The sequence below is a fragment of the Chrysemys picta genome, chromosome 12 (genome assembly GCF_011386835.1).
Source record: "Chrysemys picta bellii isolate R12L10 chromosome 12, ASM1138683v2, whole genome shotgun sequence".
NCBI classification, from domain to species: domain Eukaryota; kingdom Metazoa; phylum Chordata; order Testudines; family Emydidae; genus Chrysemys; species Chrysemys picta.
In genome coordinates this window covers 1,606,020-1,628,463 of record NC_088802.1, presented here as the reverse complement: position 1 = coordinate 1,628,463, position 22,444 = coordinate 1,606,020, and the positions used below count along the sequence as shown (strand labels likewise).

Here is a 22,444-nt window from a genome sequence, read left to right as displayed (position 1 = left end):
TCCCTTCTCCTTGTAACAACCTTTCAGGTACTTGAAAAGTGTGATCACGTCCCCCCCAGTCTTCTCTCCTCCACACTACACAAACCCAGAGCTTTCAATCTTCCCTCACAGCTCAGGGGTTCTAGACCTGCTCTTCTCCGGACTCTCTCCAATTTGTCCAACATCTTTCCTGAAATGTGGGGCCCAGAACTGGACACGACACTCCAGCTGAGGCCGTATCAGCGCGGAGCGGAGCGGGAGAATTACTGCTCGTGTCTTGCTCACAACACTCCTGCTAACGCAGCCCAGAAGGATGTTCGGGTTTTTTGCAACAGCGTCACACTGTTGACTCCTATTTAGGTTCTGGTCCACTCTGAGCCCAGATCCCTTTCCGCAGTACCCTCCCTAGGCAGCCACTGCCCATTGTGTCTGCAACTGATTGTCCCTTCCTAAGTGGAGAACTTTGCATTTGTCCTACTAAATGTCATCCTATTGACTTCAGACCATTTCTCCAGTTTGTCCAGAGGATTTTGCATTTTAATCCTGTCCTCCAAAGCACTCGCAACCCCTCCCAGCTCGGTATCGTCCGCACACTATCAGTGGACTCTCTCTGCCACTATCTAAGTCACTGATGAAGATATTGAACAGAACCGGACCCAGAACCGATCCCTGCGGGACCCCACTCGTGATGCCCTTCCAGCGTCACTGTGACCCACTGATCACTACTCTCTGGGAACGGTTTTCCAACCAGTTCTGCACCTTATAGTAGCTCCATCAAGGTTGTATTTCCCTAGTTTGTTTAGGAGAAGGTCACGCGAGACAGTATCAAAAGCCTCACTAAAGTCCAGATCTACCACGTCTCCCGCTTCCCCCTACGCTTCCCCCCCGACGCTGTCACAGAAAGCTCTCAGGCTGGTGTGACACGACAAACGCACACTGACCGTTACTGATCACCTCGTTATCTTCTAGGGGTTTGCAAATCGATTGCTTCTTTGCTCCGTTATCTTGCCGGGAAGTGCAGCCGACTGGTCTGTGATTCCCCGGATTGTCCTTTCTCCGAGTTAGAGCCGTATTTGCCCTTTCCCAGGCCCCTGGAGTCTCTTCCGGCCCCCCCAATGTCTCGGGGACCCCTTCAGCCAGCGCCGGCCGGGCCGCAGGAAATCAAACTTCTCCAAGTCATTCGTGACTTGTTCTTTTCCTGTCGTAGCCTCAGCTCCGACCGCAGTAACCGGATCTCGGGGCGGTGAAAACGGAAACAAAAATGGCCTTTTACCCCCAGCTGGTCGCTTTTCTCTTCATCCCTTGTCGTTTGCCTGGTTCCCGCTTCTTGTGGGGCTCCTTCTCTGCGCCTTGGGGGGCTGCAGGTCTCCGGGGCAGGCCGGGGGGGGGGACTCACTTCCCCCGGGATCTCGCCAGCTAGTTCCCAGCGTTCGCTGACGTCCCGTCGCGAGGTCTGTGCTCCGTACAGTCACAGCAGAGGAGGATTTCCTTGTAGCTAAAGGGGCTGGGGGTGTTGGGGTGTTGGGGGGGGAGCTGGGGTTTGAGGCTGTCCTGACGGTGCCTTGAAGCCCCCCCGTGACTGTACCCCAATGTGACGACCCCCCCCCCGCTCGCTCTCTCCAGCCTTCAGTCGCTGCTTCCCCGATTTCAACACGGCCGCCATGGACAACTTCAGCCTCCCTTACCGGACGCCCAACGAGACCAAGGAACTGATCTCGTCCGGGGCCCAGTGAGCGCGGGGACCCTCCCCCCAACCCGCAGCCCCTCCCCCGTCCCAGCTGGGACCCGCCCCCTCTCTGCTCAGGCCCCTCCCCCCAACCCGCAGCCCCTCCCCCCGTCCCAGCTGGGACCCGCCCCCCAACCCGCAGCCCCTCCCCCCGTCCCAGCAGGGACCCGCCCCCTCTCTGCCCAGGCCCCTCCCCCCAACCCGCAGCCCCTCCCCCTGTCCCAGCAGGGACCCGCCCCCTTCCCTCCCAGCTGGGGCTCCTTCCCCACAACCCGCCGCCCCCTGCCCCATCCCTGCTGTGCCCCCTCCCCCTGACCCACAGCCCCTCTTCCCTGCTGGGGACCCTCCCGCCGACCCACAGCCCCTCCCCCCGTCCCAGCTGGGACCCGCCCCCCAACCTGCAGCCCCTCCCCCTGTCCCAGCAGGGACCCCCACCCCCTCTCTGCCCAGGCCCCTCCCCCAAACCGCAGCCCCTCCCCCTGTCCCCGCCCCCTCCCCTCCCAGCTGGGGCTCCTTCCCCACAACCCGCTGCCCCCTGCCGCATCCCTGCTGTACCCCCTCCCCCCTGACCCACAGCCCCTCCTCCCTGCTGGGGACCCTCCCCCCGACCCACAGCCCCTCCCCCTGTCCCAGCAGGGACCCGCCCCCTCTCTGCCCAGGCCCCTCCCCCCAACCTGCAGCCCCTCCCCCTCTCCCAGCCAGGGCCCCTCACTCCCAACCCACAGGCCCCTCCCCCCCATCCCTGCTGGGGCCCTTCCCCCCCCGACCCGCCACCCCCTGCCAGCCCCCCTCACGCTGTCTGGCCCCCAGGCAGATCGTGAAGTCTCTCAACGCCAAGGACATCGGGATGAAGATCTTTGAGGATTTTGCCAGCAGTTGGTACTGGATTCTCATGTGAGTGAGGCGGCCCTGGGAGGGGACCCAGGCGTCCGAGCCGGCTCCTATAGTGGGACCCACAATGCCCAGCCCCACAGAGGGGCTGGGTCCCAGGCGTCCGGGGCAGCACTGCCGGCAGTGGGTGTGTGTGTGTGTGAGGCTGTGGGACCCAGGCGTCCGGGCAACGCTGCTGGTGGGGGGTGGGAATGGGACCCAGGCGTCCGGGCAATGCTGCTGGTGGTAGGGGTGTGTGTGTGTGTGTGTGAATGGGACCCAGGTGTCCAGGCTACGCTGCTGGTGGTAGGTGTGTGTGGGGGAATGGGACCCAGGCGTCCGGGTGATGGTGATAGTGCTGGTGGTGTGTGTGTGGGAATGGGACCCAGGTGTCCGGGCTATGGTGCTGGTGGTAGGTGGGGGGTGGGTGGGAATGGGACCCAGGCGTCCGGGCTACGGTGCTGGTGGTAGGTGTGTGTGTGGGGTGGGAATGGGACCCAGGCGTCCGGGCGGTGGTGCTGGTGGTAGGTGTGGGGGGAGGGCAGGAATGGGACCCAGGTGTCCGGGCGATGGTGCTGGTGGTAGGTGTGGGGGGGTGGGTGGGAATGGGACCCAGGTGTCCGGGCGATGGTGCTGGTGGTAGGTGGGGGCGGTGGGAATGGGACCCAGGCGTCTGGGCGGTGGTGCTGGTGGTAGGTGTGTGTGTGGGGTGGGAATGGGACCCAGGTGTCCGGGCGATGGTGCTGGTGGTAGGTGTGGGGGAGGTGGGAATGGGACCCAGGCGTCCGGGCGATGGTGCTGGTGGTAGGTGTGGGGGAGGTGGGAATGGGACCCAGGCGTCCGGGCGATGGTGCTGGTGGTAGGTGTGGGGGAGGTGGGAATGGGACCCAGGCGTCCGGGCGATGGTGCTGGTGGTAGGTGTGTGTGGGGGGCAGGAATGGGACCCAGGCATCCGGACGATGGTGCTGGTGGTAGGTGTGTGGGGGGGCAGGAATGGGACCCAGGCGTCCGGGCGATGGCTCTCACTCTCCCCCCCCCACCCCCCCAGCGGGCTGCTGATCGCCATGGCGCTGAGTCTGCTGTTCCTGCTGCTGCTGCGGCTGGTGGCCGGGGTGCTGGTCTGGGTGCTGATCCTCGGGGTGCTGGCCGTCACCGCCTACGGTGCGTGGGGGCGGGGCCTGGGCAGGGGCGGGGCCTGGGCAGGGGTGGGCGGGGCTAGGGGAGGGGCTGGGGGGGCAGTGTTCCCAGGAGATGGAGCCCGGAGCTTGTAGTGGGGGGGCAGGCGCCAGGGCCCGTGGGGAGTTTGGGGGCCAGGGGCCGGGTGGAGGCGGGGGGGCTCCTTGGCAGTCCATGCCCCCCATGTGACCCCATCTTCCCTCCCCCCCCCCAGGGATCTACCACTGCTGGCGGGAGTACAGCACCTTGCGCGCGGCCGGCGCCACCATCAGCAACGTCGGCTTCACCACCAACCTGAGCGTCTACTCCAATGTGCAGGAGACGTGGCTGGCAGCCCGTGAGTCCGGGGCCCCCGAAACCCCTGGGGGTCTGCTGGGGGCCCCCCAAAAACCCTGTGCCCCCAAAAACCCTGGGGCTCCACAGGGGGGTCCTGGTAGGAGCAAGGATCGACTCCCCAAACGGGGTGCTGCTCTGCTGACCCCTACATTTGGGGGTGCACCTTTACTCCTGGGGAGCTTCCTTGCTGCCCCCCAAATTCATCCTCCCCCTTGATTTAGGGTTATGTCACTGAATTCCTAAACCACTGGGATCTCTTGACTTTGGGGGGCATCTTTCAGCACCCTGAAATTCAGTGATTCCTGAATGCGGCTGCCTGAATGTGGGACCCCTTTAGAAAGATCCCCCTAAAATGTGGGGGTTTGTTGCTTTCTCCTTGGGGAGCATCCCTGACACCCCCAAAATCTGGGAGTCTTTCCTAAATTGGGGGGTTTTCTGGACCCCCTAAACTGCAGGGTTGGCTGAGCCTGGGGTCCCCTGTGGAAATGGGGGAGCTGTTTGACACCCCAGTTTGGTGCCTAAGTCCAGGCCCCTCCCTTCCACTGAGGGAATTTGGGGGTTTGCCTCATTTTAGGGAGTCAGTAAATCCCGCCATGGGAACGCGGGGGTCTTTATTGAGTCCTTAATAAGTGGGGTGCCCCAAATCTGTTTCTTCTTGAAGTAGGGGACACCCGTCTCTCTCCCAGCAGCCCCCCAGCCCTGTCTGTGCCCCCCCCAATGTCTCTGTCCCCCCAGTGATAATCCTGGCTGTGGTGGAAGGCGTCCTCCTCCTCCTCCTCATCTTCCTCCGCAAAACGCATCCTCATCGCCATTGCGCTCATCCAGGAGTCTAGCCGGTGAGTTCCCCCCCATGCCCGGGGGGGGGCAGGGCAGCCCCTTGCGGGGCGGCAGGGCGGGCATGGGAGCCCCTTAGGGGGAGGCACTGGGGGTCTGATCCTCCCTGGGACACCTTAGCAGCCCTGGCTCCTGTCCCTTTAATGAGGGGGTAGGAAAGAGAGTGGAATCGGGGATGCGTTAACCTGTGGAACTGCCCGACACAGGATTTGGGGGAAGAGAGAAAGGGTTAAAAGCAGGAGGGCCCCACGGGTCTGACCTGTCGGGGGTGGAAACGGGACTGGATGGGCCCATGGGTCTGACCTGGGGGAGGGGAGGATGCCAGGCGAGCTACACCTGATCTCCAGCAGACGGGATGCCAGGTTAGATGGGCCCATGGATCTGATAGCCGGTGGGGCGGCGAGCTCTACGTCTCTATGGGGAGTGGGGGGACAGGAGCCCTGGGGGGGTCCCCAAAACAGGAACTAACATGGGGTCCCCCTTTTGTCTCCGCTTCCAGGGCCATCGGCTACATGATGTCCACCCTGTTCTACCCACTGGTCACTTTCCTCCTGCTCCTCATCTGTGTGGCCTATTGGGCCATGACGGCTCTGTATCCTCCGGCCGCCCCCTGCCCCCCGGCCGCCCCCCCTGCTGCCCCACCCACCTCCCGGCCAGATCGGGGCCGGCGCCCCCCCACAGGGGACAGGCCACTGAGCCAGCCAGTCCCTGCCCTGGGGCCGGGTGGGAACCGGCGCCCCCTAGAGGGGACAGGTCCCTGCCCCATTCCCTGCCCCCCTGAGCCAGCCAGTCCGTGCCCTGGGGCCGGATTGGAGCCGGCGCCCCCTAGCGGGGACAGGCCCCGTGTGCTCCTGTTGTCTCCCCTTGACTGCTCCCCCCAGCTATCTGGCCACGTCCGGGACTCCCTTGTATCGTGTCACCAGCGGCAATTCCAGCGACCCCAGGTGCTCCGGGATCTCTGGCAACGACACCTGTAACCCCATGGTGAGAAACCAGGAGAGAATCCAGCCCCCCTGGCTCTAACCCCTAGACCCCACTCCCCTCCCAGAGCCAGGAGAGAACCCAGGAGTCCTGACTTCTAGGCCTTCTAGCCTAGCTGAAATTGGGGGGGGGGGCGTGGGCTGACCCCCGCTTCTCCCTTCGTGTCCCCACCAGACTCCTGGGTTCTGCTCCCTTCGTTCTCAGGCTCCCGCTCCCGGCTCGTTCCTCACTATGTTCGTTCTCCTCCTCTCACTGGTTCCTTCCTTCCTTCTCTCCCCATCTGCCTTTGGGCCCCTTCTCTTCTCCGTTCCTTCCTTCCTTCCTTCTCTTGCCTGTGGCTTCGCCCGCGGTCAGGCGTCTGTCCGTGCAGCTGTCCAGTCGTCGTCTCTGGGCCTCTCCTTCCTTCTTTCCATGTTTGTTCCTTTCCCCGTCGGTCCCTTCGTGCTCCTCTTCCCCCACACGCCTCCGTTGGGCCAGTCGTTGTCGTGTTCTTGTCGTTTATTTCTTCCTTCTCTCCTTCCTTTTATCTAGCCGTTCTCAGGATCGCTCATTCCTTTACCCCGTTCTCACGTTCTCTCGTTCCCAGATTTGTCCTGTTCCTTTGTCTGCTCGTTTTCTTGTTCTCTCCTTTATTCCTTTATCTGGTGGTTTTCTCCTTCCTTTGTCTAGCCATTCTCGCCTTCGTTTGTTTATCTGATTGTTCTCCCATTTTCTCATTTATTCCTCAACTGGCCGGTCTCACGTTCCTTTCTTCCTTTATCCGGTGGTTTTCTCGTTCTGTTATTTGTTCCTTCTCTGGTTCCTTTTTTTATCAGGTGGGTCTCTCGTTTTCTCATTTGTTCATTTTCTCATTCCTCTATGGGCCGTTCTCTTGTTCCTTCACCGGGTTATTGTCTCCTTTACTCCTCTGTTGGCTGTTCTCACGTTCCTTTATTCCTTTATCTGGTTCTCACGTTCTCTCGTTCCTTCACCTGGTGTCACGGAGTCCCCGGGCGATGCTCTGGAACTGCTCCCCACAAAGCCAGTCAGGACACTGGGGAGCCTCCTCTCCCTCGGAGCAGACTGTCTCCAGGGCAAGAAGCTCACACGGCTTCACCTCCTGGGTCTGACCTTGGAGCATTCAGCATCTGCCCCTCCGTGCGCTTCCCACAGCGAGTCCGCCCAGGCGGGGTCCTGGGGCAGCCAGAGGGTCCTGCCCCCCAACTTCGCAGTCAGACGTGACTCTCAGCCAGCCAGTAACACAGAGGTTTGTTAGATGACAGGAACATGGTCTAAAACAGAGCTTGTAGGTCCAGCGAAAGGGACCCCTCCGCTGGGTCCATTCTGGGGTCCCTCGAGCCAGACAGCCCTTCCCATCCCCAGGTAGCTCCAACCCCTGAAACCCCCTCTAGCCCATCCTCCTCTGACCTTTGTTCCTTTCCCGGCCAGGAGGTCACCTGATCCCTTTGTTCTCCAACACCTTTAGCATCCCCTTGCAAGGGGGAAGGGCCCCGGCCATTAGTTGCCAGGAGACAGAGGGTCGGCCAGAAACTGAGGCACCCACACAGTATTCAGAGGAAACATTAAGAACAGTCCCACTTCGTGACACCTGGTTGTTCTCACGTTCTCTCATTTGCTCCTCTGTGGACCGTTCTCGTGTTCCTTTATTCCTTCACGGGGTGGTTCTCACGTTCTCTGCTTCCTTCACCGGGTGGTTCTCACGTGCTCTGGTTCCTTCACCGGGTGGTTCTCGCGTTCTCACGTTCCTTCACCGGGTGGTTCTCTGGTTCCTTCACCGGGTGGTTCTCACGTGCTCTGGTTCCTTCACCGGGTGGTTCTCACGTGCTCTGGTTCCTTCACCGGGTGGCTCTCCCCTTTACTCCTCTGTTGGCCATTCTCCAGTTCCTTTGTGGGGCCGGGCCCCGGCTCGGCCCCAGCTCACGCTGTCCCTCGGCCCCGCAGACGTTCAACGCCTCCCGCTACCTGCCCTGCCCGGCCGCGGGCTGCACCTTCTACAAGTACAATGACGAGGGGCTCTACCAGCGCAACCTCTTCAACCTGCAGCTCTACAACGTGGTGGGGCTGCTGTGGGCGGCCAACTTCGCGCTGGCGCTGGGGCAGTGCGTGCTGGCCGGCGCCTTCGCCTCCTACTACTGGGCGCGGGACAAGCCCCGCGACATCCCCGCCTGCGCCGTGGGCAGCGCCTTCCTGCGCACGCTGCGGTGAGCCCCGGGCACCTGGGTGCCCCCCTCCCACCTGCTGGGCCCCCCCATTCCCCTCGCTGGGCCCCCCCTCCCACCTGCTGGGCCCCCCCATTCCCCTCGCTGGGCCCCCCTCCCTCCTGCTGGGCCCCCCCATTCCCCTCGCTGGGCCCCCCTCCCTCCTGCTGGGCCCCCCCATTCCCCTCGCTGGGCTCCCGTCCCACCGGCTGGGCCCCCCGTCCCACCTGCTGGGCGCCCCCATTCCCCTCGCTGGGCCCCTCGTCCCACCTGCTGGGCCCCCCCCATTCCCCTCGCTGGGACCCCGTCCCTCCTGCTGGGCCCCCCATTCCCCTCGCTGGGACCCCGTCCCTCCTGCTGGGCCCCCCCATTCCCCTCGCTGGGACCCCGTCCCTCCTGCTGGGCCCCCCCATTCCCCTCGCTGGGTCCCCGTCCCTCCTGCTGGGCCCCCCCATTCCCCTCGCTGGGTCCCCTTCCCTCCTGCTTGGCCCCCCCATTCCCCTCGCTGGGCCCCCCTCCCTCCTGCTGGGCCCCCCCATTCCCCTCGCTGGGCCCCCCCTCCCACCTGCTGGGCCCCCCCATTCCCCTCGCTGGGCCCCCCCTCCCTCCTGCTGGGCCCCCCCATTCCCCCGCTGCCCCCCCGTCCCTCCTGCTGGGCCCCCCCATTCCCCTCGCTGGGCCCCCCTCCCTCCTGCTGGGCCCCCCCATTCCCCTCACTGGGTCCCCTTCCCTCCTGCTTGGCCCCCCCATTCCCCTCGCTGGGCCCCCCTCCCTCCTGCTGGGCCCCCCCATTCCCCTCGCTGGGCCCCCCCTCCCTCCTGCTGGGCCCCCCCCATTCCCCCTCTGCCCCCCTGTCCCACCTGCTGGGTCCCCCCATTCCCCCGCTGCCCCCCCCGTCCCACCTGCTGGGCCCCCCCATTCCCCTCGCTGGGCCCCCCCCCCTCCTGCTGGGCCCCCCCCATTCCCCTCGCTGGGCCCCCCTCCCTCCTGCTGGGCCCCCCCATTCTCCCGCTGCCCCCCCCCGTCCCACCTGCTGGGCCCCCCCATTCCCCTCGCTGGGCCCCCGTCCCACCTGCTGGGCCCCCCCATTCCCCTCGCTGGGCCCCCGTCCCACCTGCTGGGGCCCCCCCATTCCCCCGCTGCCTCCCGTCCCACCTGCGGGGCCCCCCCATTCCCCTCGCTGGGCCCCCCTCCCTCCTGCTGGGCCCCCCCATTCCCCCGCTACCCCCCCGTCCCACCTGCTGGGCCCCCCATTCCCCTCGCTGGGCCCCCCTCCCTCCTGCTGGGCCCCCCCATTCCCCCGCTGCCCCCCTGTCCCACATGCTGGGCCCCCCCATTCCCCTCGCTGGGCCCCCCCATTCCCCCGCTGCCCCCCCGTCCCACCTGCTGGGCCCTCCCATTCCCCTCGCTGGGCTCGCGCTGCAGGGAGCCGACGCCTGGGTCCCCCCGACCTGTCCCATATCCCCCCACTGGCTCCACGCTGCCATGAGCCAGACACCTGGGTCCCCCGACCTGCCCCCCACCAGGTCCCCCATCCCCTTGCTGGGTCCCTGCTGCAGTGAGCCGGACACCTGGGTCCCCCATCTGGGCTTCTGAGGAAAGGGATTATGCAAATGAGTTTGATTCATTGCCTATGCAAATGAGGGGAGCCAGACATCGGGGCTCCCTCCCCCTAACCCGGCTTAACTAGGGGCGGAGCGGTATGCAATTAGGGGCTGGGTTATGTAAATTACATCATGCATATTCATTATCTATGCAAACGAGAAGTGTAAGAAGTTGCCTGTATCTTCTGAGGGGGGCGGAGCTGGGAGCCAGGACTCCTGGGTTCTCTCCCTGGCTCTGGGAGGGGAGGGGCTGGACACTAGGACTCCTGGGTTCTCTCTCTACCATTCTGTCTGCCACGCTAACTGGGGTCCCCCCCATGCCGGGGGCCTCTCCCTGCAGGTACCACACGGGGTCGCTGGCTTTCGGGGCCCTCATCCTCACCATCGTCCAGCTGATACGCATCCTCCTGGAATACCTGGACCACAAACTCAAAGGTGGGGGCCCTCCTGGGGGGAGTCACCCCTGCTCCCCCATTTCCCAGCCCCCCTCCTTCACCCTTGCCCCAAGATCCCCGGCCGCCCCACAGCTGCATTTTGGGGTCTAGCAGAATGTGACCCCCGAGCCCTCCACATGTCTTTGAGCACCCCAACATTTGTCCCTGCTTCACGCAACCTGCACCCCAAATTTCTGCTTTCTCCCCAACATGTGACACTGTGGAAATCTTCACCCCCAAAATATTGAGACCCCCCCCCCGATTTTGCACTGGTTTGTCCCAGGATTGCCCCTCCCCCAAATGGAGCTGTGCCTCCGAACTGGGATCCTCACCCCCAACATTCAGCACTCCCCCCCAATGGGCCCCCCCAAACCGTGAGCTCTCCAGGGATACACCCAAATATTTTGCACACTGACCCCTAAGCATTTTAGGGTCCTGGGATGTGTCCCCCAGTCTCCCAATACATTTTAGCATTCAGCTATGCCCTTGCACCCCCAAATACAAGACATTGGGGTTCAGGAATCCCCTTGGCCTTGTTCCCCAAAATCCTGGCCTTCCCCCAGCCCTGGAGACCTTTGGGGGTTTGGGGACGTGGAGGGTGGCTCTCCCCCCGTGGGGGGCTCTGGCAGGGGGCTGGGGGTGTTTGGGGACGTGGAGGGGGGCTCTGGCAGAGGGCGGGGGGGTTTGGGGACGGGGAGGGGGGGCTCTGGCGGGGGGGCTCTGGCAGGGGGTGGGGGGTCTGGGGACGTGGAGGGGGGCTCTGGCAGAGGGCGGGGGGTTTGGGGGTGCACGGGGGTGTCTGATTGGCTCCCGCCCCCCTAGGAGCCCAGAACCCCTTCACACGCTGCCTGCTTTGCTGTCTCAAGTGCTGCTTCTGGTGCCTGGAGAAATTCATCAAATTCCTCAACAGGAACGCCTACATCATGGTGGGGAGCGCGGGGGTCGCGGGGGGGAGGATGGGCCCTGGGGGGTCACGGGGGGGAGGATGGGCCCTGGGGGGGGATATAGGGTTATGAGGTGTGGGGGGATGGGGGGTCATGGGGGTGGGGGCATAGGGGAACCCGGTGGGGGATCATTGGGGTATGGGAGGTGGGCCCTGTCACCGGGGTGTGGGGAGATCCCTTTGCACAGGGGCTTCTTGGTGTGTGGGGGGTGGTTGCTGGGGGAGTCTCGGGGGGGGCACTCCTGGACGTGGGGCTTTGGGGGAGGGGTGTGGGTGGGGTCCCTGGGCTGTTGGAGGGGCTATTTCTGTCGGGAAGAGTTTGGGGGGTCCCATGCTATGGGGTGAAAGGGGAGAGCTGCCCGTCCTACCAGGGGGGACCCTGGGGTGGTTTGAGGGGGTTCCGGGGGAGCCAGGGGTTCCTGGAAAGGGGCAAGTTTGGGGGATCCTGGGGGTGGGGGTCTCGGGGTGGGTTTGGGGGAGCGGAGTTGGAATGTGTCTCTCCCCCCGTTATGGGGGTGTCCCCGTCACCCCCCCAGATTGCGATCTATGGGAAGAACTTCTGCACCTCTGCCAAGAATGCCTTCAAACTGCTCATGCGGAACATCCTCAGGTAACCGGACGCCTGGGTTCTTTCCCCAGCATTGGCAGGGGAACGGGGTCCAGTGAGTTAGAGCGGGGTGGGGGGGGTACCCGGACTTCTGGTTCTCTCCCCGGCTCTGGGAGGGGAGTGGGGGCTGGTGGTTAGAGCAGGGGGGGCTGGGAGCCAGGACTCCTGGGTTCTCTCCCTGGCTCTGGGAAGGGAGGGGGGGTGGTGGGTTAGAGCTGTGGGGGCTGGGAACCAGGACTCCTGGGTTTTCTCCCCAGCGCTGGGAGGGGAGTGGGGGCTGGTGGTTAGAGCAGGGGGGCTGGGAGCCAGGACTCCTGGGTTCTCTCCCTGGCTCTGGGAGGGGAGCGGGGGCTGGGTGCCGGGTGCCAGGACTCCGGGGTTCTCTCCCGGCTCTGGGAGGGGAGCGGGGGCTGGGTGCCGGGTGCCAGGACTCCTGGGTTCTCTCCCTGGCTCTGGGAGGGGAGCGGGGGCTGGGTGCCGGGTGCCAGGACTCCTGGGTTCTCTCCCTGGCTCTGGGAGGGGAGCGGGGGCTGGGTGCCGGGTGCCAGGACTCCGGGGTTCTCTCCCTGGCTCTGGGAGGTGAGCGGGGGCTGGGTGCCGGGTGCCAGGACTCCTAGGTTCTCTCCCGGCTCTGGGAGGGGAGTGGGGTCTAGTGGTTAGAGCAGGGGGGGGCTGGGAGCCAGGACTCCGGGGTTCTCTCCTGGCTCCGGGAGGGGAGCGGGGGCTGGGTGCCAGGTGCCAGGACTCCGGGGTTCTCTCCCGGCTCCGGGAGGGGAGCGGGGGCTGGGTGCCAGGTGCCAGGACTCCGGGGTTCTCTCCCGGCTCTGGGAGGGGAGCGGGGGCTGGGTGCCGGGTGCCAGGACTCGTGGGTTCTCTCCTCCCTGCAGGGTGGTGGTGCTGGATAAGGTGACTGACCTGCTGTTGCTCTTTGGGAAGCTGCTGGTGGTGGGGGGCGTCGGGGTCCTTGGGTTCTTCTTCTTCTCGGGCCAGATCAAGATCTCCGACCCCCGGTTCAGCTCGCCCTCCCTCAACTACTACTGGCTGCCCATCCTGGTACGTGCCTCCCGCTGTGTGGGGGGGTCCAGGACCTGGGGCCATGGGCGGGGTGGATCCAGGATATGGAGGTGGGGGCTCCTGCCCTGGGTGTGGGTCTGGAGTTTGGGGGTGAGATTTGGGACCTGGGGTTGTGGCATCTCAGCTCTAGGTAGGGGTCTCCCTTGGGGGTTGGGGTCTGGCCCAGGATCTGGGGTGGGTCTCCCTTGGGGGTCAGGATCTGGGCTGCCCCCTCCCCGCTGACCCCCATCTCCCTCTTGCAGACGGTGGTGGTGGGCGCCTACCTGATCGCCCAGGGCTTCTTCAGCGTCTACAGCATGTGTGTGGACACCCTCTTCCTCTGCTTCCGTGAGTGCACCCCACCCCGCCCCGTCCCGCCCCCCAGCCCGCCCCACGGCCGGGGCGCAGAGCGGGAGCTGACCCGCTCTCTGTCTCCCCACAGTGGAGGACCTGGAGCGGAACGACGGCTCGGTGGAGAAGCCGTACTACATGTCGACCTCCCTCATGAAGATCCTCAACAAGAAGAACAAGAAGGCGGAGACGAAATAGCCCCCGCCAAGTGTGGGGTGCTGCCCCTCCCCCACCACTCCATTTCCTGTGGGGGAGTCCCCTTCGCCCCCCTGCCCGGTGGCCATCTTGCATTGCAGGTCCCTTCCCCTCATGGGCATTACTTCCTGTCGGCCATATTGTAGCATGGGCCCGCTCCCATCCCCACCATTGCCAACCTTCCCCTCGCGGCATCACTTCCTGTCGGCCATATCGTAGCGTAGGCCTGCGCCCTCTCCCAACCATTGCCAACCTTCCCCTCGATGGCGTCACTTCCTGTCGGCCATATTGTAGCATGGGCCCGCTCCCATCCCCACCATTGCCAACCTTCCCCTCGCGGCATCACTTCCTGTCGGCCATATCGTAGCGTAGGCCTGCGCCCTCTCCCGACCATTGCCAACCTTCCCCTCGATGGCATCACTTCCTGTCGGCCATATTGTAGCATGGGCCTGCTCCCTTTCCCACCATTGCCAACCTTCCCCTCGATGGCGTAACTTCCTGTCGGCCATATTGTAGCGTGGGCCTGCGCCCTCTCCCGACCATTGCCAACCTTCCCCTCACGGGCATTACTTCCTGTCGGCCATATTGTAGCGTAGGCCTGCTCCCTTTCCCACCATTGCCAACCTTCCCCTCGATGACGTCACTTCCTGTTGGCCATATTGTAGTGTGGGCCTGCGCCCTCTCCCGACCATTGCCAACCTTCCCCTCGATGGCGTCACTTCCTGTCGGCCATATTGTAGCGTAGGCCTGCTCCCTTTCCCACCATTGCCAACCTTCCCCTCGATGACGTCACTTCCTGTTGGCCATATTGTAGCGTGGGCCTGCGCCCTCTCCCGACCATTGCCAACCTTCCCCTCGATGGCGTCACTTCCTGTCGGCCATATTGTAGCGTAGGCCTGCTCCCTTTCCCACCATTGCCAACCTTCCCCTCGATGACGTCACTTCCTGTTGGCCATATTGTAGCGTAGGCCTGCGCCCTCTCCCGACCATTGCCAACCTTCCCCTCGATGACGTCACTTCCTGTTCACCATATTGTAGTGTGGGCCTGCGCCCTCTCCCGACCATTGCCAACCTTCCCCTCGCGGGCATTACTTCCTGTCGGCCATATTGTAGTGTGGGCCTGCTACTTAAGTGACTGCAGCCAAGCTCCCTCACATTAGCTCCACTTCCTGTTGGCCCTTTGACTCGGGGCGGCCCGCGCCATAGTCCAGGCTGCCGCCTCTCCAGCCTGGTTCCTCCATGTTGTCATGCGCCATCCGCCCCATTTCACGCTGCTGTCGGCCATTTTACTTTTCCAACCCCTGCCCCCTCATCTTCCTGTCTCGGCCCAGGTCAGGTCCTGTCCGCCCCCAGCCCACCCTTGATCCTGCTAATGGCCACCTTCCTTTCAGTCCCTGTGTCACTTCCTGTCCATGGCCAATCCAGGCCATGCCACACGCTGTAGGAATTACCATAATCAAAAGGCATCTCCCCTTTATACCAACCCCCCCCCCCAATACTCCTCCCCAGCCCTTCCCCCCCCAGCGGCTTAGCCAAGGAAATGCTGTATATAGGACCTCTCCGGTTGTCTCGCTAGAGACGAAGGGCATTATGTAGGAAGGAGATTTTATTAAAGATGATTTATTGATTAATGGGGCTGGTTCGTTAATTAATCCAAAGCAGTTTGGGGCAGGACAGCAGCCCCACAGTGACGGGAGCCGGCCCAGGGAACGCCCCTCCTGGGAACCACGAATCAATGCAGCCACCGGCCCCACGGGACCGGAAATCCCCCAGAGCCAACGTTTACTGGATGGGAAATACTCCCCGCATCCCAAGTCAGCGTCAAGCGAAGCGAAGCGCCCCCTCCTGGCCGGAGCTGGGATCCTCTGCAGCGCCCCTGGCAGTCCCATCGCCGGTGGGGGCTTGGCGGGGGGCAGAGCCGGCCCCACACGCCAGACCCCAGATCTGCAACACAGACAAGGGCAGAGCTGAGCTGCAGCCCGGGAGAGAGATTTGCCCCCCCCAGCTGCTCCCTGCCCCCTCCCCTTCACCCCCCCCCATGGTTTCTCCCCTCCCTTCCCCCTCTGCCAGTGCCCCCACTCACCCTCCTGCTCACAGCGTCTGCGTCATGCCTCCAGCCCCACCCTGCAGCCAGGACGCCTGCAGCCTCCGGTCCTTCTCCTCCGCCTCCCGGGCAGCCTTCTGTGGGGGGGAAACCCACGAGATCAGCCCGAGACCGGCCACAACTCAATACAGGGCTGAGCCCAGCCCTTGTAGTTCCCATGGCAGCCAGCGGGTGGCGCCAAACCTGCCCCCGGCTGCAGTTCCTCCAGCAGCCCCTATTGGCAGCTGGGTGCGGGCGGCTGCAGCCACTAGGTGGTGCTAGTCGGGTCCCTCCCATCCCACCGCTGCCCCCCTGCCAGCCTGGGCCCCCCGCTCACCGCCAGCGCGTCGTCCCGCTCCTCCAGCAGCCCCCGCAGTCGGGCCAGCTCCGCCCGGCACCGCACCAGGGCGTCGGCTCCCTCGGCCAGCGCCCCCTCCTGCCGGGCCAGGCGCCCCCGCAGGGCCCCCGCCTCCCGCGCCCGCTTGGCCAGCGCCTGGGTGCAGCCATGCATCTGATCCTGGGGGGGGGGGCGGAATGAGAATTACTGCCCCCTGTCTGCCCACGGTAGTGCCCCCAACCCTGCCCCATCTCCTGCCCCCCAGCCCTGCCACCCTCCACCAGCAATGACCCCCCCCTCGTCCTCCCTCACCTGCAGCTGCTGCTCTGCGGCTGCCAGCGCCCCCTGCAGCCGGGCTTCCATCTCCGCAGCCAGCCGGGCCCGCTCGGCCAGCGCCTCGGCCAGGAGCCCCTCCTGCTCCTGCAGCCGTTGCAGCAGGGCCGGGGCCGGGGCAGCCGGAGACTCGGCTAGCACCTGTGGGGAGAGAGCCACGGTGGGGTACACGGCGCCTGCCCAAGGACACAACGAGCTGAGATGGGGACACACTGTTGCAACTGATGTTCTGATCAGCACCGGGCCCAGCGGGAAGAGCTAGAAGGTGGGAAACGTTGTTGCAAAAGGTCTCTATGGCAGCGGCCGGGGGGGGGGGGATGAAAGCCATGGGGAAACTGAGGCAGGAGCAGCCACTGTTGTAACCAGTGTTCTAGACATCGCCAAGCAGAGACGGGGGGCGAACACTGAATTCCCAAGGGCGTTTCTGAGTGGGGACCAGCCGGCAGGCACCAGGAATCGCGGGAGCCGGGACCCACGGTTGCAGGGCCCCGGGGCGAACGTGGGCCGGGGAGGGGGCTCCCTACCTCCAGGTCCTTGGTGCTGCTGGCCAGGGCGGCCTGCAGGGCAGCGACCAGCTCCTGCATCTCCTTCAGTGCCAGCGCCCGGGTCTGGTCCTGCCGGCGCCAGGCGTCCTGGGCCATGGCGCAGAGCGATGCCAACTGCGTCCGCTCCAGCTCCTTCTGCTCCAGCGTCTCGCGCAGCGCCTGGAGACCCCCGTGCGCCCAAACAGTGCGTGGGGAGGGAGTGGGGGGTCAGAGCCCTCCTCCCTGGGTAAGGTGGGTTGGGGGGGTGTATACCCCAGGGGGGACCCCCCTCCCTGGGTAAGGTGGGCAGGGGAAATCGGGGGTTGTATACCCCATGGCCCCCCCCCTCCATGGGCAAAGTGGGCAGGGCGAATTGGGGGGGTGTATACCCCACGGAGGACCCCCCTCCATGGGTAAGGTGGGCGGGGGAATTGGGGGGCATATACCGCATGGGGGACCCCCTCCCTGGGTAAGGTGGGTGGGGAGGATGGGGGGTGTATACCCGATGGGGCCCCCCTTCCTGAGTAAGGGGGGCAGGGGAATTGGGGGGTGTATACCCCATGGGGGAACCCCCTCCCTGGGTAAGGATGGGGTGTGTATATGACATTGGGAAAGGGGTCGCTGGAGGAAGATCTTGGGGGTGCCCTGCCCCGGGGGAGGGGTGTGGGAAATCCCGGGTGACCCCCTCCCCCCACAGCTCTGGGGGTCCCCAGCCCCCTTACGTGCAGCGTCTGCTCCCCGGTGCGCAGTGCGGCCGCCAGCCGCCCCAGGTCGCGGTCCTTGTCCCGCAGCGCCCCCTGCAGGCGGCTCCGCTCCCGCTCCAGCTCCAAGAAGTGATCGGCGAGGGTGCGCTGGGGGGCGAGAGGGGGCGCGTCAGGGGCCGGGCTGGGGGGGAGACACGTGGGACCGGGCCGCGCTGGGGGGGACACGCAGAACCGGCCCGGCCCCACCGCCCATGAAGGAGGGAGCGCGGCAGAGCCGGGGGAGGGGGGTGCGGCCGGGGGGCTCCTACCTCCAGCGCCTCGTCTCGCTCCTTCAGCCGCCCGCAGAGGTGCGGGACCAGGCTCCCCGGGGGGGCCAGGCTCTCCAGGGCGGCCAGGCAGTCCTGGGGGGCAGAGGGGGGTGTTAGCGGCTGAGCCCGGGGTCTGCTCCCCCCACCCCCCGCCCTCCCCCTACCTGCAGCGTCGCCTCCTTGCTGTGCAGACACTGGGCCAGCACCCCCAGGACCCGCTCCCGGCCCGGCCCCGCCCCCGGCGCGGAGGGGACCCCGGCGTCCTGCGGGAGAGAGACATGGGATGGGGTGAGGCCAGCAGGGGGCGCGGGGCCCTGGCAGGGTGGGGCTGGGGGCGCTGCCCCCCCAATTCCATACCTCGGGGGCCCAGCCCCCCGTCTTCGCCCGAAGCCTCCGCAGCTCCCCCTCCGCAGCCGCCAGCCTCCCCGCCAGCCCCTCGACAGCTCCGGGCAGCTCCCGGCGCCGGAGCCGGCGCCCCGCCAGAGCCTGGAAGGAGAATGGGGAGAAGGAGGCACCCCAACATCTCCCAGCGAGAGAGAGAGACTCTAGGGGTGGGGGCTGGTGGGTTAGAGCAGGGGGGGCTGGGAGCCGGGACTCCTGGGTTCTCTTCCCGGCTCTGGGAGGGCAGTGGGAGCTAGTGGTTAGAGCAGGGGGGGCTGGGAGCCAGGACTCCTGGGTTCTCTCCCCGGCTCTGGGAGGGGAGTGGGGGCTGGTGGTCAGAGCAGGGGGCTGGGAGCCCGGACTCCTGGGTTCTCTCCCCGGCTCTGGGAGGGGAGTGGGGGCTAGTGGGTTAGAGTGGGGGGGGGGGCTGGGAGCCAGGACGCCTGGGTTCTATTCCTCGTTCCCCTTCTCACCTTCATCCCCAGTGGTACGAATTCATCCTCGATTTCCTCTTCTTCCTCCTCCTGCTCCTCTTCCTCCTCCATCTCCGTGGGGGGGGCTGAGGGGGCTGCCCTCCCTGCCAGCACTGGGATCCTGCTGCCGCGGGGCACCCTCAGCGCCCGCCGGCCGATGCCCCCGAGCGCCCGCAGCGCCTCCCCCAGCGGCTCGTGCCCGGCCAGGCTGTCCAGGGACAGGAGGGAGCAGGAGCGCAGGGAAAGCAGGGACCCGCTGTGCCCCCGGGTGCCCCCCACGCCGGCCCGCAGCACCAGGGGCATGCTCTGGGACTTGTCCCGGCAGAGGGGCAGTGCCGGGGACCCAGCGCGGAGCTGCCGCGGCGTCCCACACACCCACTCGTAATCCGCGTCAGGCACCCGCAGCCCGTGGCAGCCGGGGCACCAGCGGTTCTGGCAGGGGCTTCCGGCGGCGCCCGTCTCCACCCAGCACTCAAACCCGGCCAGCACCATGTCCTCCTGCAGCAGCCGCTGGTATGACACGTCCGGCAGCTGGGGGGCGCCCGCCGGGCTCGGGGGCAGGCTGGCCGTGGGGCTGCGCCGGGCATGGAGGTGCCGGAGGCAGCGGACCAGACGCTCCTTCTCCTCCAGGAGGCGCCGGAGCCGTTCGAGGGACAGCACCTGCACCCGGGCGATCACCGTGTCGAAGCGGAAAACCCGTCCCAGCGCCTGGGCGCATTTCCCACAGAGGAACTCGCTCCGGCCGTCGCCCCGGCACGGCGCCTCCCGGCACACGTGGGCCAGGAGAACCCGCAGGTCGGGGCGCTGGGGGGCTCGGTGGAAGAGCCACCGGCGCTGGCTGCCCTGCAGCGGGGAGCTGCACAGCCGGCAGGTGTCACTCTGGTCCTCCATGGGGGTCTAGAACCTGATCTGGAACCTCTGAGGGGTTCTGGGGCTCCCTGCGTTGGGCTGGCCCACTCTGGAGCCCTACGGCTGCTTTCTAGAGGTCACCGAACCCACAGCTCCAACCGATCTAGAGCAAGGCAGGATCTAGAACCGGCTCCCAGGGATGCGATGGCTCCAGAACCTAGCAGGTCTTGCTGGTGTTTCCGGAGTCCGCACTCATCAGCTTGGCAGGAGGTGTCAGCTCGGGAACCTGATGGCGTCTACAGCCGTGTCTGCTCTAGATCATCTGGAGGTTCTGGATCCTCTGAGCAGGTGCCTCCAATGCTGAATCCAGAGCTCTATGTCTGGGCACTTCAGATGTCGTGGAGCGACTAGAACGTGACTCTAGATTGGCCTGTGCCTGGGTCTCCTCTCCAGCCTAGACCACCCAGATCAAGACACACGTGGAATTCAGTAACCGCAAGCAGGCTAGACCCCCACTAGAAACCTGGGATAATCTAGAACCCAGTTCTCCCATCTGATGACTCCACCTCACGGTGTAACAGGCCACAGGATGGTTGCAGGCTCTAGAACCCAGCACGGTCCAGATCCTTCGCTGCTCAGTAACATGGGGTTTGGAGCATTTGTGTTCCTCTAGCGTCAAGCAGATTCCCTGGGGCCTGCTCTGGAACCTGGTGGAGTCTAGAACGTGGTGGGATCAGGAACCCACTTGCTCTAGAGCTGGATGGTTCATCCTGTTTCTCCAGATTCCCGGACGTGGCTGCTCCAGAGTCTAGAACCCCAAGCTAGATCCTTGCGGTGTCTAGAACCCAGCTCACAGGTCCGCACCGATCTGGATCCTTCTCGGAGGGGTCGAATCGTGGGATGGGAAAGGGGCGGAACGAACCTGGCTAGGAGAGCCAATAAAATAAGGTCAGACCAGCCCTGCCCCCCCCCAGTTCTGCCGGTGCCCCTCACTCCCGACCCGCAGCCCCCTGCCAGCCCAGCCCTGCCCCCCCCAGCTCTGCCGATGCCCCTCACTCCCGACCCGCAGCCCCTGCCAGCCCAGCCCTGCCCCCCCCAGCTCTGCCGGTGCCCCTCACTCCCGACCCGCAGCCCCCTGCCAGCCCAGCCCTGCCCCCCCCCAGCTCTGCCGATGCCCCTCACTCCCGACCCGCAGCCCCTGCCAGCCCAGCCCTGCCCCCCCCCAGCTCTGCCGGTGCCCCTCACTCCCGACCCGCAGCCCCTGCCAGCCCAGCCCTGCCCCCCCCAGCTCTGCCGGTGCCCCTCACTCCCGACCCGCAGCCCTGCCCCCCCCAGCTCTGCTGGTGCCCCTCACTCCCGACCCGCAGCCCCCGCCAGCCCAGCTCTGCCGGTACCCCTCACTCCCGACCCGCAGCCCCTGCTAGCCCAGCCCTGTCCCACCCAGCTCTACCAGGGCCCCTCACTCCCACTGCGTGCTGTGGGTGTGTGGGAGGGGGTCAGTGAAGGGAGGTGGGGCTGGGCCAGTGAGGGGTCAGGAGACTGAAAGAGGGAAGAGGAGTGGGTGGGGATTCGGGGCCGAAGGGGAGGGGGTGACTTGGGGGGGGAGCCAGCTGGGGCGGGGTCCTGGCCTGACTCCAGAGTCCACAAATACCCAGCGCTGCCCAGATCCGGGAGAGAACCCAGGCGTCCGGCCTCCCAGCCCCCACTCTCCTCCCAGAGCCAGGCAGAGAACCCAGGAGTCCTCGTTCCCTCCCACGCCCACCCTACTAGCCCCCAGTCCCTTCCCAGATCCGGGAGTGAACCCAGGCGTCCGGGCTCCCAGCCCCCTCCCCCACCCCGTTCCCTGGGGGTGGGGATAAGCAGACAGAGCCGCAGGGTTTGGACTTTAGCCTCCTCTGCGCCTGTCTCCCCCCCCCCCCCACCGGGAAAACCCCCCAGCCCCTCCCCGACCCCCCCCGGGTCACCTCTCGGGTCCTGGGGCCTGAGTGAAAACGGGTCCCGGCCGCTCAGGTGTCTCCGGCCCCACCCGCATCCGGGATTCAGAGCCACACACCTGCCGGGCCCGCCCCTCCCGGAGCCGGGCGGGAACCCAGGAGTCCGGGCTCCCAATCCCCCGCCTCCCGCTCTAACCACCAGCCCCCACTCCCCTCCCAGAGCCGGGCGGGAACCCAGGAGTCCGGGCTCCCAGCCCCCCCCCCCCGCTCTAACCACCAGACTCCACTCCCCTCCCAGAGCTGGGGAGAGAACCCAGGAGTTCTGGCTCCCAGCCCCCCCTGCTCTAAGCACCAGCCCCCTCCCCTCCCAGAGCTGGGGAGAGAACCCAGGAGTCCTGGCTCCCAGCCCCCCTGCTCTAACCCACCAGCCCCCACTCCCCTCCCAGAGCTGGGGAGAGAACCCAGGAGTCCTGGCTCCCAGCTCCCCCTGCTCGAACCACCAGCCCCCACTCCCCTCCCAGAGCCAGGAGAGAACCCAGGAGTCCTGGCTCCCAGCCCCCCCTGCTCTGACCACCAGTCCCCACTGCCCTCCCAGAGCTCGGAGAGAACCCAGGAGTCCGGGCTCCCAGCCCCCCCTGCTCTAACCACTACACCCCACTCCCAGGCTCTCACCTGTCTCTCTCTCTGTCCTGCTGCCCCCCCCCCAACCTGTTTACAGACAAGCCACTTAAAGGCGGCAGGTGCAACCGGATTAACCCGCTAATCCCCCCCCAGCTAATCCCCCCCCCCCCCGCCTGGCTAGCCTGGTGGGGGGGGGTCCAGGCTGAGCGCTGGGGCGGGGCGCTGTGCTGGGGGGTCCCAACCTTGCATGGGGGGGGCTGTGCTGAAGGGAGGAGGCCACAGCCCCCCCCCCCGCACTTGACTCCCCCCACACACCAAGGCGACGGGGGGGGGGGTGGGGGGGAGTCCCTTTAATTCCCGCCCCAGCGTCACCCTGATGGAATGTGACAGTCTGGAGCGGGGGGGGGGGGGGGGAGTGGGGAGGCTGGGAGCCAGGACTCCTGGGTTCTCTCCCTGGCTCTGGGAGGGGAGTGGGGGATGGTAGTTAGAGCAGGGGGGGCTGGGAGCCAGGACTCCTGGGTTCTCTCCCCAGCTCTGGGACGGGAGTGGGGGTTAGAGCAGGGGGGCTGGGAGCCAGGACTCCTGGGTTCTCTCCTTGGCTCGGGGAGGG

At 65.8% G+C, this 22,444-nt stretch overlaps 2 protein-coding genes across 6 annotated transcripts; one reads left to right on the top strand and one right to left on the bottom strand.

Annotated features, from left to right (window-relative positions):
* Positions 1–1,590: 1,590 nt before the first annotated feature.
* On the top strand, positions 1,591–14,918 carry SLC44A4 (solute carrier family 44 member 4). Its single transcript, XM_065564050.1, is given in 15 exon segments — positions 1,591–1,708; positions 2,516–2,599; positions 3,624–3,736; positions 3,966–4,088; positions 4,823–4,878; positions 4,880–4,923; positions 5,421–5,513; positions 5,803–5,905; positions 7,844–8,103; positions 10,045–10,139; positions 10,961–11,064; positions 11,618–11,691; positions 12,576–12,741; positions 13,005–13,089; positions 13,184–14,918. Coding segments are annotated over 15 exon segments (1,575 nt in total). The 5' UTR covers positions 1,591–1,640; the 3' UTR covers positions 13,291–14,918.
* Positions 14,892–21,392, bottom strand: LOC135974888 (cingulin-like). Of its 5 annotated transcripts, none has more exons than XM_065564040.1 (11): positions 21,244–21,392; positions 18,431–20,201; positions 17,934–18,062; positions 17,741–17,839; positions 17,577–17,669; positions 17,287–17,415; positions 16,565–16,744; positions 16,020–16,298; positions 15,708–15,887; positions 15,371–15,468; positions 14,892–15,231 (listed from the first exon to the last, which is right to left on the bottom strand). In XM_065564040.1, exons 2-10 carry the CDS (start codon positions 19,319–19,321, stop codon positions 15,379–15,381), a joined length of 2,070 nt encoding a protein of 689 aa, XP_065420112.1. In that variant the 5' UTR covers positions 19,322–20,201; positions 21,244–21,392; the 3' UTR covers positions 14,892–15,231; positions 15,371–15,378. The 5 variants fall into 5 exon arrangements, with proteins under 5 accessions (XP_065420112.1, XP_065420111.1, XP_065420113.1 ...); XM_065564039.1 differs by having other exon boundaries at positions 18,431–20,205; positions 21,244–21,391; XM_065564041.1 differs by having other exon boundaries at positions 16,020–16,181; positions 18,431–20,205; positions 21,244–21,388.
* Between the last annotated feature and the right edge of the window lie 1,052 nt (positions 21,393–22,444).